Here is a 12,615-nt window from a genome sequence, read left to right on the forward strand (position 1 = left end):
ACGGGACCTTCCTCCCGCTCTCGGGACCTTCCTCCCGCTCTCGGGACCTTCCTCCCGCTCTCGGACTCTCCTCCTGCTCTCGGACTCCCCTCCCTCTCACGGGACCTTCCTCCCTCTCACGGGACCTTCCTCCCGCTCTCGGGACCTTCCTCCCGCTCTCGGACTCTCCTCCTGCTCTCGGACTCCCCTCCCTCTCAGGGGACCTTCCTCCCGCTCTCGGGACCTTCCTCCCGCTCTCGGGACCTTCCTCCCGCTCTCGGACTCTCCTCCTGCTCTCGGACTCCCCTCCCTCTCACGGGACCTTCCTCCCTCTCACGGGACCTTCCTCCCGCTCTCGGGACTCCCCTCCCTCTCACGGGACCTTCCTCCCGCTCTCGGGACTCTCCTCCCGCTCTCGGGACTCTCCTCCTGCTCTCGGACTCTCCTCCCGCTCTCGGACTCTCCTCCCTCCCTCGGGACTCTCCTCCCGCTCTCGGGACTCTCCTCCCACCCTCGGGACTCTCCTCCCGCTCTCGGGACTCTCCTCCCACCCTCGGGACTCTCCTCCCACCCTCGGGACTCTCCTCCCGCTCTCGGACTCTCCTCCCGCTCTCGGGACTCTCCTCCCGCTCTCGGGACTCTCCTCCCACCCTCGGGACTCTCCTCCCGCTCTCGGGACTCTCCTCCCTCCCGCTCTCGGGACTCTCCTCCCGCTCTCGGGACTCTCCTCCTGCTCTCGGACTCTCCTCCCGCTCTCGGACTCTCCTCCCTCCCTCGGACTCTCCTCCCGCTCTCGGGACTCTCCTCCCACCCTCGGGACTCTCCTCCCGCTCTCGGGACTCTCCTCCTGCTCTCGGACTCTCCTCCCGCTCTCGGACTCTCCTCCCACCCTCGGGACTCTCCTCCCACCCTCGGGACTCTCCTCCCGCTCTCGGGACTCTCCTCCCACCCTCGGGACTCTCCTCCCGCCCTCGGGACTCTCCTTTTACACTGCGCTCACCTCTCGGACTCTCCTCCCACTCTCGGACTCTCCTCCCATCCTCGGGACTCTCCTCCCTCCCTCGGGACTCTCCTCCCTCTCTCGGGACCTTCTTCCCACTCTCGGACTCTCCTCCCACCCTCGGGACTCTCCTCCCACCCTCGGGACTCTCCTCCCTCTCACGGGACCTTCCTCCCTCTCTCGGGACCTTCCTCCCGCTCTCGGGACTCTCCTCCTGCTCTCGGACTCCCCTCCCTCTCACGGGACCTTCCTCCCTCTCACGGGACCTTCCTCCCGCCCTCGGGACTCTCCTCCCTCTCACGGGACTCTCCTCCTGCTCTCGGACTCCCCTCCCTCTCACGGGACCTTCCTCCCGCTCTCGGGACCTTCCTCCCGCTCTCGGGACCTTCCTCCCGCTCTCGGACTCTCCTCCTGCTCTCGGACTCCCCTCCCTCTCACGGGACCTTCCTCCCTCTCACGGGACCTTCCTCCCGCTCTCGGGACCTTCCTCCCGCTCTCGGACTCTCCTCCTGCTCTCGGACTCCCCTCCCTCTCACGGGACCTTCCTCCCTCTCACGGGACCTTCCTCCCGCTCTCGGGACCTTCCTCCCGCTCTCGGACTCTCCTCCTGCTCTCGGACTCCCCTCCCTCTCACGGGACCTTCCTCCCTCTCACGGGACCTTCCTCCCGCTCTCGGGACCTTCCTCCCGCTCTCGGGACTCTCCTCCCGCTCTCGGGACTCTCCTCCTGCTCTCGGACTCTCCTCCCACCCTCGGGACTCCCCTCCCGCTCTCGGACTCCCCTCCCTCTCACGGGACCTTCCTCCCTCTCACGGGACCTTCCTCCAGCTCTCGGGACTCTCCTCCTGCTCTCGGACTCTCCTCCCGCCCTCGGGACTCTCCTTTTACACTGCGCTCACCTCTCGGACTCTCCTCCCACTCTCGGACTCTCATTTCACACTGCGCTCACCTTTCGGACTTCACACTTCTCTGCATTAAACTTCATCTGCCATGTGTCCGCCCATTCCACCAGCCTGTCTATCCGCCTCGCTGTTTACTACCCTTCCAAGTTTTGTGTCATCTGCAAATTTTGACATTGTGCTCTGTACACCCAAGTCCAAGTCATTAATGTATATCAAAAAAAGCAGTGGTCCTAGTACCAACCCATGGGGAACACCACTATATACCCTCCTCCAGTCCGAAAAACAACCATTTAGCACGGCTACCTAGCTACATGAATGCAAATGCAATTGTAACATTCATAAGAGAAAAGGTAGAAAGATGAAAATGGTCTGCATAAGGTTCCAGGGTTAAAACCTGGTGTCACTAAATTAGCTAATCCCTGATGGACCAGCAGTTGCGAGGTTACAATTGGCCTATGACTCGTTGGGCTATGCAGTGAAAAAAAATCAATGAATGTTCCCACCAGATGAGTGTTCACGGACTCCTGCTGAAAAGTATGCAAGTATGAACACCAGGCAAGGACAGAATTGGGAATGGCTGGGTTTCCCGCCACCATCAAATAACCCGCTGATATTCACTGTGCAGGGTCTCACTGAAGAATGGCCATTAGGACCAGCTGCCCTTAGGCAGCAAGTGTCTTTGGAACAGTACTTCAGCATCAATCAGCCCCTTCAGGAGAAGAAGGGAGAAATGTGGAGGGGCAGCAAAACTGGTATGACTTGTAGCTAAATTTCTGCACGTTGAAATTAAATGTGTGAAAATTAAAACACAGGTAGACTTTCTATCTGACTGCTGAGGGGTGTTGCAGCTTATTCCAAGCAAATAATGTCACAAGGCCTGGAAGCCTCTTCTGCTAATACAGATAAATGTCATGGTACGTAATGCACATTGGGTTGCCCACAATAATTACCCAGAAAGTAACTGTCTCTGTACTGTCCTGGCTTTTTTTCCTAGACTTACTGGAGGAGTTCAGTCCACTAGTGGAAAGATTGGGCTTCGACGAGAATTTTGTCGACGTAACTAAACTGGTGGAGAAGAGACTGCAACAGATTGGAAGCAGTGGTGTCCCTGCAGAGTTGTTCGTATCTGGTCATGTGTACGATTACCAGGGTAGGTACAAACTCCGCCACAAGTTCAGCTCTCTAGCCATTGGCGGCCGTGCCCTTCAGCCGTTTAGGCCCCAAGCACTGGAATTCCTTCCCTAAACCTCTCCGCCTCTCTCACTCCTCCTTTAAGACGCTCCTTAGAACCTCCCACATTGGTCACCTGTCGTAATATCTCCTTATGTGACTCGGTGTCAAATTTTTGTCTGATAATGCTCCTGTGAAGTGCCTTGGAACATTTTACTCCATTAAAGGCGCTATATAAATGCAACTTGTTGTTGTAGGTACTGCAGTAACGTGATCATTCAACTGTAAAACCCAGGGCAAAAGCAAAATACCTGAGGACTGAAAATCGGAAATCGGAAAAGGTTGGAGGGAGGGGAGGGAAGGAAAGGCTCCCTCCCCCCTTTCCCTTGCTCTGTACTTGCTTAAAAACTTTAACTCCTTAACGTCTTCCAGTTTTGACGAAGGGTCTTCGACCTGAAATGTTAACTCTGTTTCTTTCTCCACAGATGCTGCCTCACTTGCTGAGCCTCTCCAGCATTTTCTGTTTTTATTTTATATGTAAAATCTAGGGATTAGTCATCTTAGTTTGCAATAAATTTAAACATAATTTTTACACACTGCTTCCTACTGCTGCTGCACTGCATTGGTACTATACAGAAAAATAAACCATACAGCACATATTTTGAGTAAAAGCCTTTCTTGTATCTCACTTGGCCACACACAGTTTTTTCTTTTCTTATCCCCATTCCACTTTTTGTGCCTCCTCTGCATCCATCAAAATTAAAGGGACTTATTAACATTTCCTCAAAGTGTGAATCCCAGTATTTATATAGTATATCAATCTATATAGTATAATATAAAAAGCTCTGTCTGCATACACTTCCTGTCATTTCAGCATCACACTTCCTGTGCCACATACTGGTGTCATGCTTACTGTATTACACTTGGCATGGTATAATTATATGCAAATACAACTTACTCCAGGCAAATCTCTTGGCAGTCATTTCAAAAGTACAGAAAAACTTTCAACTTAAAAGTGCTGGGGCCACAACGCTTGCAGTCCTTATTTAACCTATTCACATACAAAGCCAGGGTTCTGATCTCAAATGTGAATAGCAAGTAATGTTTGAATGACATTCAGTGTTTACTTAACATTAATTAAACTTTGCACCCTGAAAATGAAAGCGCTCCACCTTAGCTGAAGAATAAATTATGCATTCAATAGTATAATACTCCTCTCTTTATAAAACTTGCGTCATCTGACTTATCGTGACCAGCGTAACAGGAGGTCCATTAGTATGTTAAATAGTGTGGGGCTGGTTTTTGTTTTCAGGTGTAAACCCTAACTCTATTCTAGCTTGCACTGCTTTAAGACCCACCAGAATCCCAAGTGCTAATAATATCAATTTTCATGCCTAACCTTATTTGCATAACGTTTAACAAATTCAGGTGTAAACTGTGCTGGGTCAGGGGATGACACCATTGGTAGGGGACAAAAACTGCATGTTTGAGTCGAACTGAAAGGGCTGGGGACAATCAAAGGGCAGTATCACAAAGATGGGGGACAATAGTTTTAAAAAATCTTCAGAGAACATTAAAAGGCATCTCAACTCATCAGCAACCTTTACCAACGCTGAAGGACATGGGATTCAGAAGTGGCAGACCAGAATGAAGGGAAAGAAACCCATAGATGCAGGCATGAGTGTGCAGATAATTGACGGTACAGCCCAACACTTGGCTTTCTCTTTGCTGAAGTCGAGGACGTGCTGTATCACGTGGTTTCAAGGAAGGGTTTTCTCTAGCCACCTACAGCACTATCCCATAGATCAGCACTGTAACATGCTGTCGGCACGAAGGTGCAGCCACGTTTCAGGCCACAGGTGACTGTTACTATCCCTGCACATGTGCAATCTCTGGGGTGCATGTTAGACCCCGGTGTCCCTGCATCAGATGGCAAAGCTTGGCATCCTCCCCACTGCTGGTCCAGGCTCTGAGAAGACAGATTTTTTATTTTCAATTAAAAATTTTAAATACACTGCTCAGCTCCATCTTTCCAGTGCAAGCTGAAAGGGGTGGGGACTCAACCTGCCTGTGCTCTCTACTCAGCTCCCAATCCCCCCGATTGATCCTGTCTCAACACTACCTTTCACTCAATCCCTCCCTTCCAGTAGCAAATCCAGGCCCTGGTTTCTTGCTGACCCTGCCCAGATGGTCATATCTTGAGTGCTGGAGCTCTGTTCCCAACTATACTCTTGAGCTGACAGAGAATTTATAAGAAATAGTATGTAAAGAGAGCCATGTGTAAGAGGCTCCTCCCCCACCCCCCCTTCCATACAGGTGATCAGCATACTCCTCTCTCTTGCTGCTCCCAACAGTTGATCAGTATGCTCTTTCTTCCAGTGAAACCTTGAATATCTGCCAATTTCCATTATCCCCTGGGGGGGCTTTTCCATGGTCAAAGCTCCATTGTATGTACATGTCCCAGCTCCAACAACATCCCAGAGTTGATGGGCTGTAATTTCAAGCCAGAGTGTAAAGACCTTCAAGTGAGCAGAAAGTTGGCTGCAAATGACCCCGGGCAAGATAATTCAAGTCCCATGTCTCTGTAACAGTCAATAAAAAAAATTCTCATTTCGTTTACAATGAGCAGCTTCATAAGTATTTTGCAAACTTTCAGAATTTTCTGTCATAAGAAATGTGAATAATAAAAATTATCTACAGTGTTATGTAGCTAAGTAAGGAAAAAAGACATTTATGCTCTGCTCATTAAGTTATTTCTGTACAGCATTAAACACTGCTGATGCAAAACACGTTCGGTTGGCTCTTGGATCCCAAATTGCAGTAGAAATGCGAACGGCAATATACAACAGGGTAGGCCTCACCGGTAGTGCAGGAATCGCATCCAATAAATTGCTGGCCAAGCTGGTGTCAGGAACACTCAAACCCAACCAACAAACAACATTGCTTCCAGAAAGCACTCGGGACTGCATGGGGAGTCTTGTGCATCCCAGACAAGTACCTGGTAAGAATTCCTGATTGCACTGCTTACTTGTTCTCTGTGCATGTTTCACAAACAGGGGACCATCTTACATATTAACTTGTTTTAATTTTATTACAAATTATTATACTGAAAAAGGCTCAAGATATGTAAAGTGTTCTATGACTGTAACCTCCTACTATTTTTTGTCAGCACCTCTTGGTATTCCTGCCAATTCCTACACTCTAGTAAGAACAACCTATTTTTTAATGTGAAAATAAAAGCCCGGTGTAATACTGAGCTATACAGGACAGAATGGTCAGGTTTCGTCCCCAATGTCGGCTGAAACAGATTAACTCAGTTGGGCAATGCTAGGGGTGCTACAGTTTTCAATATCTGTGCTAGGGAGGGTAAATTTAGAATTTCAGTAGCTGAACCCAAATTGTGTGGTACAACATTAAAATGAGAGCAACTCATTTTGGAGGAACAATAGTGTCCTTCACTCCAGGCCTCCATCAGTATGATTCTGTAAATTGCTGGTAGAAGGTGAGGCAAAGTGGCTCTGCATGACTTGGTGATTTTGTCTCCCCCTCTGCTCGCTTGAGGAAGGCATCTGGTCTTCACAGTGCATCTCCTTCCTGATGACCGATCTAAAACGGGAAACTCATCTCTACAAAATCATGATGCCCATCACTTTAACAAATGAAAGTAAAATCAAAACTCATCTTTCTTAGTTGATATGTGCCTGAATGAAGGGCACCATAGGCTTAGCTTTGTCTATGCCAAGATTAACACATTGCAAACCCTAAGTTGAACACACTGTATGCTGACGCTCTCTGCAATTGAATTTTGTTTTTAATTTCATCAGTTTTATGTTAATGTGGTATTCCAGGGATTGGCCCTAAAACTGCCAAGCGTCTTGAGTTTCTTGGAATTTGCACCATACGTGGTCTGCAGACATTTCCTTTGGATCTGCTGGAGAAGGATCTGGGAGTATGTGTAGCTCAACGAATACACAGGCTCAGTTTTGGGGAGGACGACTCCTCTGTGACTCCTAGAGGACCACCCCAGGTAATTTCTTTAACATAAAATTACAGCATATGAAAGTTTTAGGGGGAGAATTTCAGGCATAAAATGTGCACAACGTATACGAATTTCTGAGCGCGAGGTCCTGCGCCCGATCTGTGCCGGCAGCATGGCCGCTGCCATATTGGTCCCCGTCGTTTCTAGGTGTCCCTGGCAGCTGCCTGAAAGCAGCATGGCCCAATTTAAATATACAAGGAAGGATCCTGGGCATGTTTCAGGAACCTTTTGTAATATTTGTGAAAAACTAGGTGGAGCATGCACCGTGCATGCTTCGACTAGTTTTTCCAGTTCCACAGCGGCCTAACTAGCAGTCCTTAAAGGGACCACTGGAGGACACGGATAAAAAGGTAGTTATTTTAATTTTCACCTACCTTGATGCAGAGCCAGGAGGAGCAGGAGTGCAAAACTGTGGGCCACTGTTGGCCCACACTCATCTCCTCCCTCCCATTTGCCTCCCTCCCTCTTTCCTGGACTTGCCCACGGGCCAGCTCTGCGGCTGAGCTGGCTGAAATTGAGAAAGCCTGGGTCATCGAGCTGCTTTGGGGTGCCAAGGCTTACCACTAGTATTACAATGATGCATGAGGACAAATTTCTCATGGTCCTCAGACCTCCGTCTTTGGGCACAGGGACCATCTCCCACGTGCATTTGGTGCCCGAAGACTGGCCCAAACCAATTTCTATCCCCTAGAGCCTGAGTGGAATGTTACAGTACCCCCGCTAGTGCAAGTCAAGATATCTCAAAGCGTTTAATATTAATTACTCTTTATGGATTGCGGTGACTATTATGTAGGCAACCACAACTGTCATTCTGCACCAGTAATGTCTCACAAACAGCAATGAGATGAATGACCATTTTTTTTTTGTGTGGTGTTGGTTGAGGGAAGACTGTTGATCAGGACACAGGGAGAACTTCCTTGCTTTGTGCAGAAGAAAGCTGGGCTCAGGGTTGCAGACTGCAGGCTTGAAAACATATAAAAATGTTCCTAGGTCCTCCTCACTCACCCCCACCAGTGAGGCCCAGTCATCTCCAGTTACCGTCTTTTTTTTTTCTGGAGGTTAGTCACACATTGTGTTTTTCTCCCCCAATGTTTCTGCCTTCCTCCCCTCAAGATGATGGCTCCTGCTGGGTATAACTGCATAGACATTGCCAGCCCTTCAGCGCCTCGGCCAAAATTGTCGTCGTTCATGTGTGAGCGTAGAAATGACTGTTGGCAGGTTGTTCAATTGTGTTGGGAGGGGTGGGGCAATCTTGTCCCCTGAGCCCAATTTTGCCCTCGCTTGACATCAGCACACATCCACATTTCAGCAGGAATCACAGTGACTGCATCCAGGAGCAGGAACCCTGGCTGATTTCACCCCCAGTGAAGGGCACTGAGGCCACTTGCTGTTGAAGCAACAAATGATACACACAAAGAGATATGACGGGAGGAGATTGTGATCGGGTGGGTGGGCCCACCATTGTTAGCCCAGCTGAAAGCAGCCAACTCAGTGTAAATTAGGAATCAAATTGAACCTTCCTGATTTGGATGGCTCTGTATGATATGGGGGTCACCATTGACCAGAAACTTAACTGGACCAGCCATATAAATACTGTGGCTACGAGAGCAGGTCAGAGGCTGGGTATTCTGCGGCGAGTGACTCACCTCCTGACTCCCCAAAGCCTTTCCACCATCTACAAGGCACAAGTCAGGAGTGTGATGGAATACTCTCCACTTGCCTGGATGAGTGCAGCTCCAACAACACTCAAGAAGCTCGACACCATCCAAGATAAAGCAGCCCGCTTGATTGGCACCCCATCCACCACCCTAAACATTCACTCCCTTCACCACCGGCGCACTGTGGCTGCAGTGTGCACCATCCACAGGATGCACTGCAGCAACTCGCCACGGCTTCTTCGACAGCACCTCCCAAACCCGCGACCTCTACCACCTAGAAGGACAAGGGCAGCAGGCGCATGGGAACAACACCACCTGCACGTTCCCCTCCAAGTCACACACCATCCTGACTTGGAAATATATCGCCGTTCCTTCATTGTCGCTGGGTCAAAATCCTGGAGCTCCCTTCCTAGCAGCACTGTGGGAGAACCGTCACCACACGGACTGCAGCGGTTCAAGAAGGCGGCTCACCACCACCTTCTCGAGGGCAATTAGGGATGGGCAATAATTGCCGGCCTTGCCAGCGACGCCCACATCCCGTGAACGAATAAAAAAAAAAAAAATGCATTTACATACTGATCTATCAGGGGACATAGTGCTGACTTTTTCATGCAGATCAGCATAAGTCATTTGCACGGATTTAAAACAATTTGTTATTTACCTGCATTTTTTCCTCAGTCCCTCAGTGATGAAGATTCCTTTAGGAAATGCTCTTCAGTAGTTGAAATTAAGAAAAAAATTGAACAGCTGCTGATCAGTCTCCTAATCAGGTTTGTGAGCCCTTTTCAGATGACCTTCTAAAAATGTTTTTAGACGTTGACATTCACATCATGACATTGTACCATGTTTATACATCGAGAACATAACTTTTACAAAGGGGACAGCCTGAATATCAGTTTGTAAAAATAAACGTAATCTTCAGGGTCCAGGCCATGATCACATCAGGTATTTCAGCACCAGCTATATGCCGGATCTCTTAGGCGGCCAGGCTGCGGGAACTTTGATATTTGAAGACGCCCCTCCTTACGTTGATGGCCTTGTACGGGGCAGATGGAGGCTCTGACCTCACAAGGCTATCCAGCAAAATTGGGAACTAGGTTGGAACCCAACTCAATTGGGTCCTGGTCTAGTTATCAGCCATTCCAGCAGACTCCTGCCAAAATCTGTCAGAACAGCTGTGGATTTTGGGGCCCTTTATTTTTAATCTCAATTTTAATAAAAAGTAAGCTTAAATAAATTGGAAATAGAATTGAAAAACATCACACTGGTGCGGTAGGGTTCTTCTGGGGTGAGTGTTGAGGCAGAAAAGAAGGAGCTACGCTCTGCATCTAAACACAAAGATAAGAGCAGAGGAGATAAGAGCCCATCTAGCTCATCCTATCATAGGATCTAACTGCCTCTTTAATTGTGTTGTACCCTGACCTGAGCTGCTGACTCTGGCTACTTGAAATGGGAAGTGTGGTATTTCCCACCATTAACATCCCTCACTTTGTAGAATATAAAATTCACAAAAGAAAAAATCCAAAATGTGTTTATAAAGTGAAAAAGTTACATGCCATCTACCATGGCAGTTCTATGGCATAGTCTTTGCAAAGCTTTTCCTGGCTGTTTTAGCAACTACGCTAGCCACGGTCTCCTAAATACAATGACGTGGCCTTCTTTAATATTTTATAAAACTATGCAGTTCTGCGCTTCAGTGAACTAAGTATATTTGCCTTGAAGACATTGCAGATGTTTTTGCAGATTGCAGAAAGATGGACGCACATCACGGACCATACGACTAACAATTAGACGCTCTTCAGCTGCTAACAAATGGTTCAATCGGGAGAGCCGACAATGTCCTGTTCCAAACCAACTAATGCAGAAACTTAACACAGGTGATGCTTATGTTATGGAATTCTTTGATACAACTCACATAACTTAAAGTATTGAGGTAGAATTATCGTAGAACACTGATATATACCTCGAGAAAGGGACAGCTTTCACTAACATTGCTCATGAATGAAATAAGAACAGTGAAAGATGTGGAAAGGCCAATGAGCCCACCGACACCCTTTACTCTAGTTCACTAATTTTCCCAACTATATTATGAATGCCCCTAATGTCCTTGACCCTGGTGCCTTTTTTCATCCTTTGAGTAAAGAATTTGTTCCTAATATAGTGGATCTCCTGTTGCTTTGCCCAAGGAAAGACAGGACAAAGTGAATTTACTTCAGAATGCATTCGTGATGCTGTAGGTGTAGGTAAGGGAGCTTCGGGAGCTTACAGGCTCCATCTAGTGGTAGCAGTGCACAGCTGCAGGCATGACTGTGTGTCACAGATGATGATGATGCCTAAATAAGAACTTCATGACATGCATAGCAATTTAATATATTACTAGTTGATCTCCTGTGCACGGAGGGAGTCAAGACCACATGCAGTATTCAGGTCAAGCAGGGTTAGTGAGTGAAGAGATAACTGGACCCAAGCAGGGGAGGGGGGAGAGGGGAGGGAGAAGAGGTAAGGAAAGAGAGAGGGGAAAAGGAGAGTAGGGGGAATAGCAAGTGAAGGGGAGATGGGGATTAGAAAAGGCAGGGAAATTAACTTAGCGGCGGGGTCTACAGTTTCATCTCGAGAGGCGGGGGTTGGGGGCAGTGAATTGTCCTGCCCCCTCTCCCAGCCCCAAACTTCTTTTCAGTTGGGGCCCTCCAACCTCCATTGTTGGCTCAGTGTTGGAGGGTGGGTGAGGGGTTTTCTACCTTTCCACTCGGGCCCTGATTTTTCTCTCTGCGAGGGTGGGGGGATTATGATAATCCTTTATTCACCTCTCCAGGCCCTAATGTTTCTCTCAGTGGCATGAGGGAGGGAGCGAAACCTTCCTTTTCCTCCCAACCCTGATTTTACTCTCAGTGAGGGGAGGGAGAATAACCTTCCTCTCTTCCCAGCTATTCAATTGCGGGGGGTGGGGGGTGAATTTTCCTGGGGGGAGAGGACGGTTTGCAGCAGCTTTGACTCACCAATCCAGTCAGGTCCAGAAATTCTCAGGGAGAGGTGGAGGGTTGGTCTCTGATCCAGGGCAGGTCACGGTTTGAATCCCAGGATCCTGTCATTGCACCCAGTAAAGCCAAAGGTTTATGTGTTGGTGATGCGGGAGCGGGGGTGGGGGGTGGCAATTCCTAGTCCGCACAAGCTTCAGCTTAAATATCATTACAACAATCATGTGGACAAGCTGCCGATTGAGCAGCGTATATGTTACTTGACTGACTATGGTGGTGGGGAGAGGTGGGCCAAAGAAACACCAACATGAGTAAATGGGCTGGACAAGGGTGCAGGACGGTGAAAGGGGAGGCGATGTGAAAAGGAGTGGGCCATGGACAGCCGCAGAGAAGGGTGGGAGGGTCAGGTGTTTGGGTGCGGGTTGCTCTGAATAATCCACTGTCAGGAAGCAGGTGAATGAAAAGGGATCCAACAGCTTTCAGGAGAATAATTGCAAGAAAGCACTACGGATGGTAAATATTCGTAAAAGGTTTTTAAATTGCAGTAATATTGCAGTACTGACCATCTGTTCACATCTGTACCAACATGGCTGCTTAGCTAAAGCCAAGTAGGCTCAAAAGGTTATGACTGCTCCACAGTGATGCTCGGTGGCTAGAATGAACCAAATCTTTTGATGTTAACTCTCAATATACTGGACCAGATTTTGCTCTCAAAATAACAGTGAGGCTAATGGTGCTCGCCGTTATTTATGCGCAAATGGTACAGCAACTTCCAGCGAGGGGCAGATGCCAGTTATATGCGACTATCCAAAAGTTGCTGTCCGAGTTGAGCCACTCCACCGTTAGCTTCACGAAAATGGCTTCTCACTGTCTGCCTCATCATTGAAATGCAT

At 48.6% G+C, this 12,615-nt stretch overlaps 1 protein-coding gene across 1 annotated transcript in view; it reads left to right on the forward strand.

Annotated features, from left to right (window-relative positions):
• Window positions 1-12,615, forward strand: part of poli (polymerase (DNA directed) iota) — a 58,818-nt gene that overhangs the window by 40,126 nt on the left and 6,077 nt on the right. The window contains exons 4-8 of the mRNA XM_067983648.1: window positions 2,875-3,030; window positions 5,815-6,051; window positions 6,899-7,077; window positions 9,426-9,517; window positions 10,491-10,624. Of these exons, the coding sequence (XP_067839749.1) occupies window positions 2,875-3,030; window positions 5,815-6,051; window positions 6,899-7,077; window positions 9,426-9,517; window positions 10,491-10,624 (798 nt within the window). The remainder of the gene's footprint in view (window positions 1-2,874; window positions 3,031-5,814; window positions 6,052-6,898; window positions 7,078-9,425; window positions 9,518-10,490; window positions 10,625-12,615) is intronic.

This window comes from Heptranchias perlo, chromosome 1 (genome assembly GCF_035084215.1).
Source record: "Heptranchias perlo isolate sHepPer1 chromosome 1, sHepPer1.hap1, whole genome shotgun sequence".
NCBI lineage: Eukaryota > Metazoa > Chordata > Chondrichthyes > Hexanchiformes > Hexanchidae > Heptranchias > Heptranchias perlo.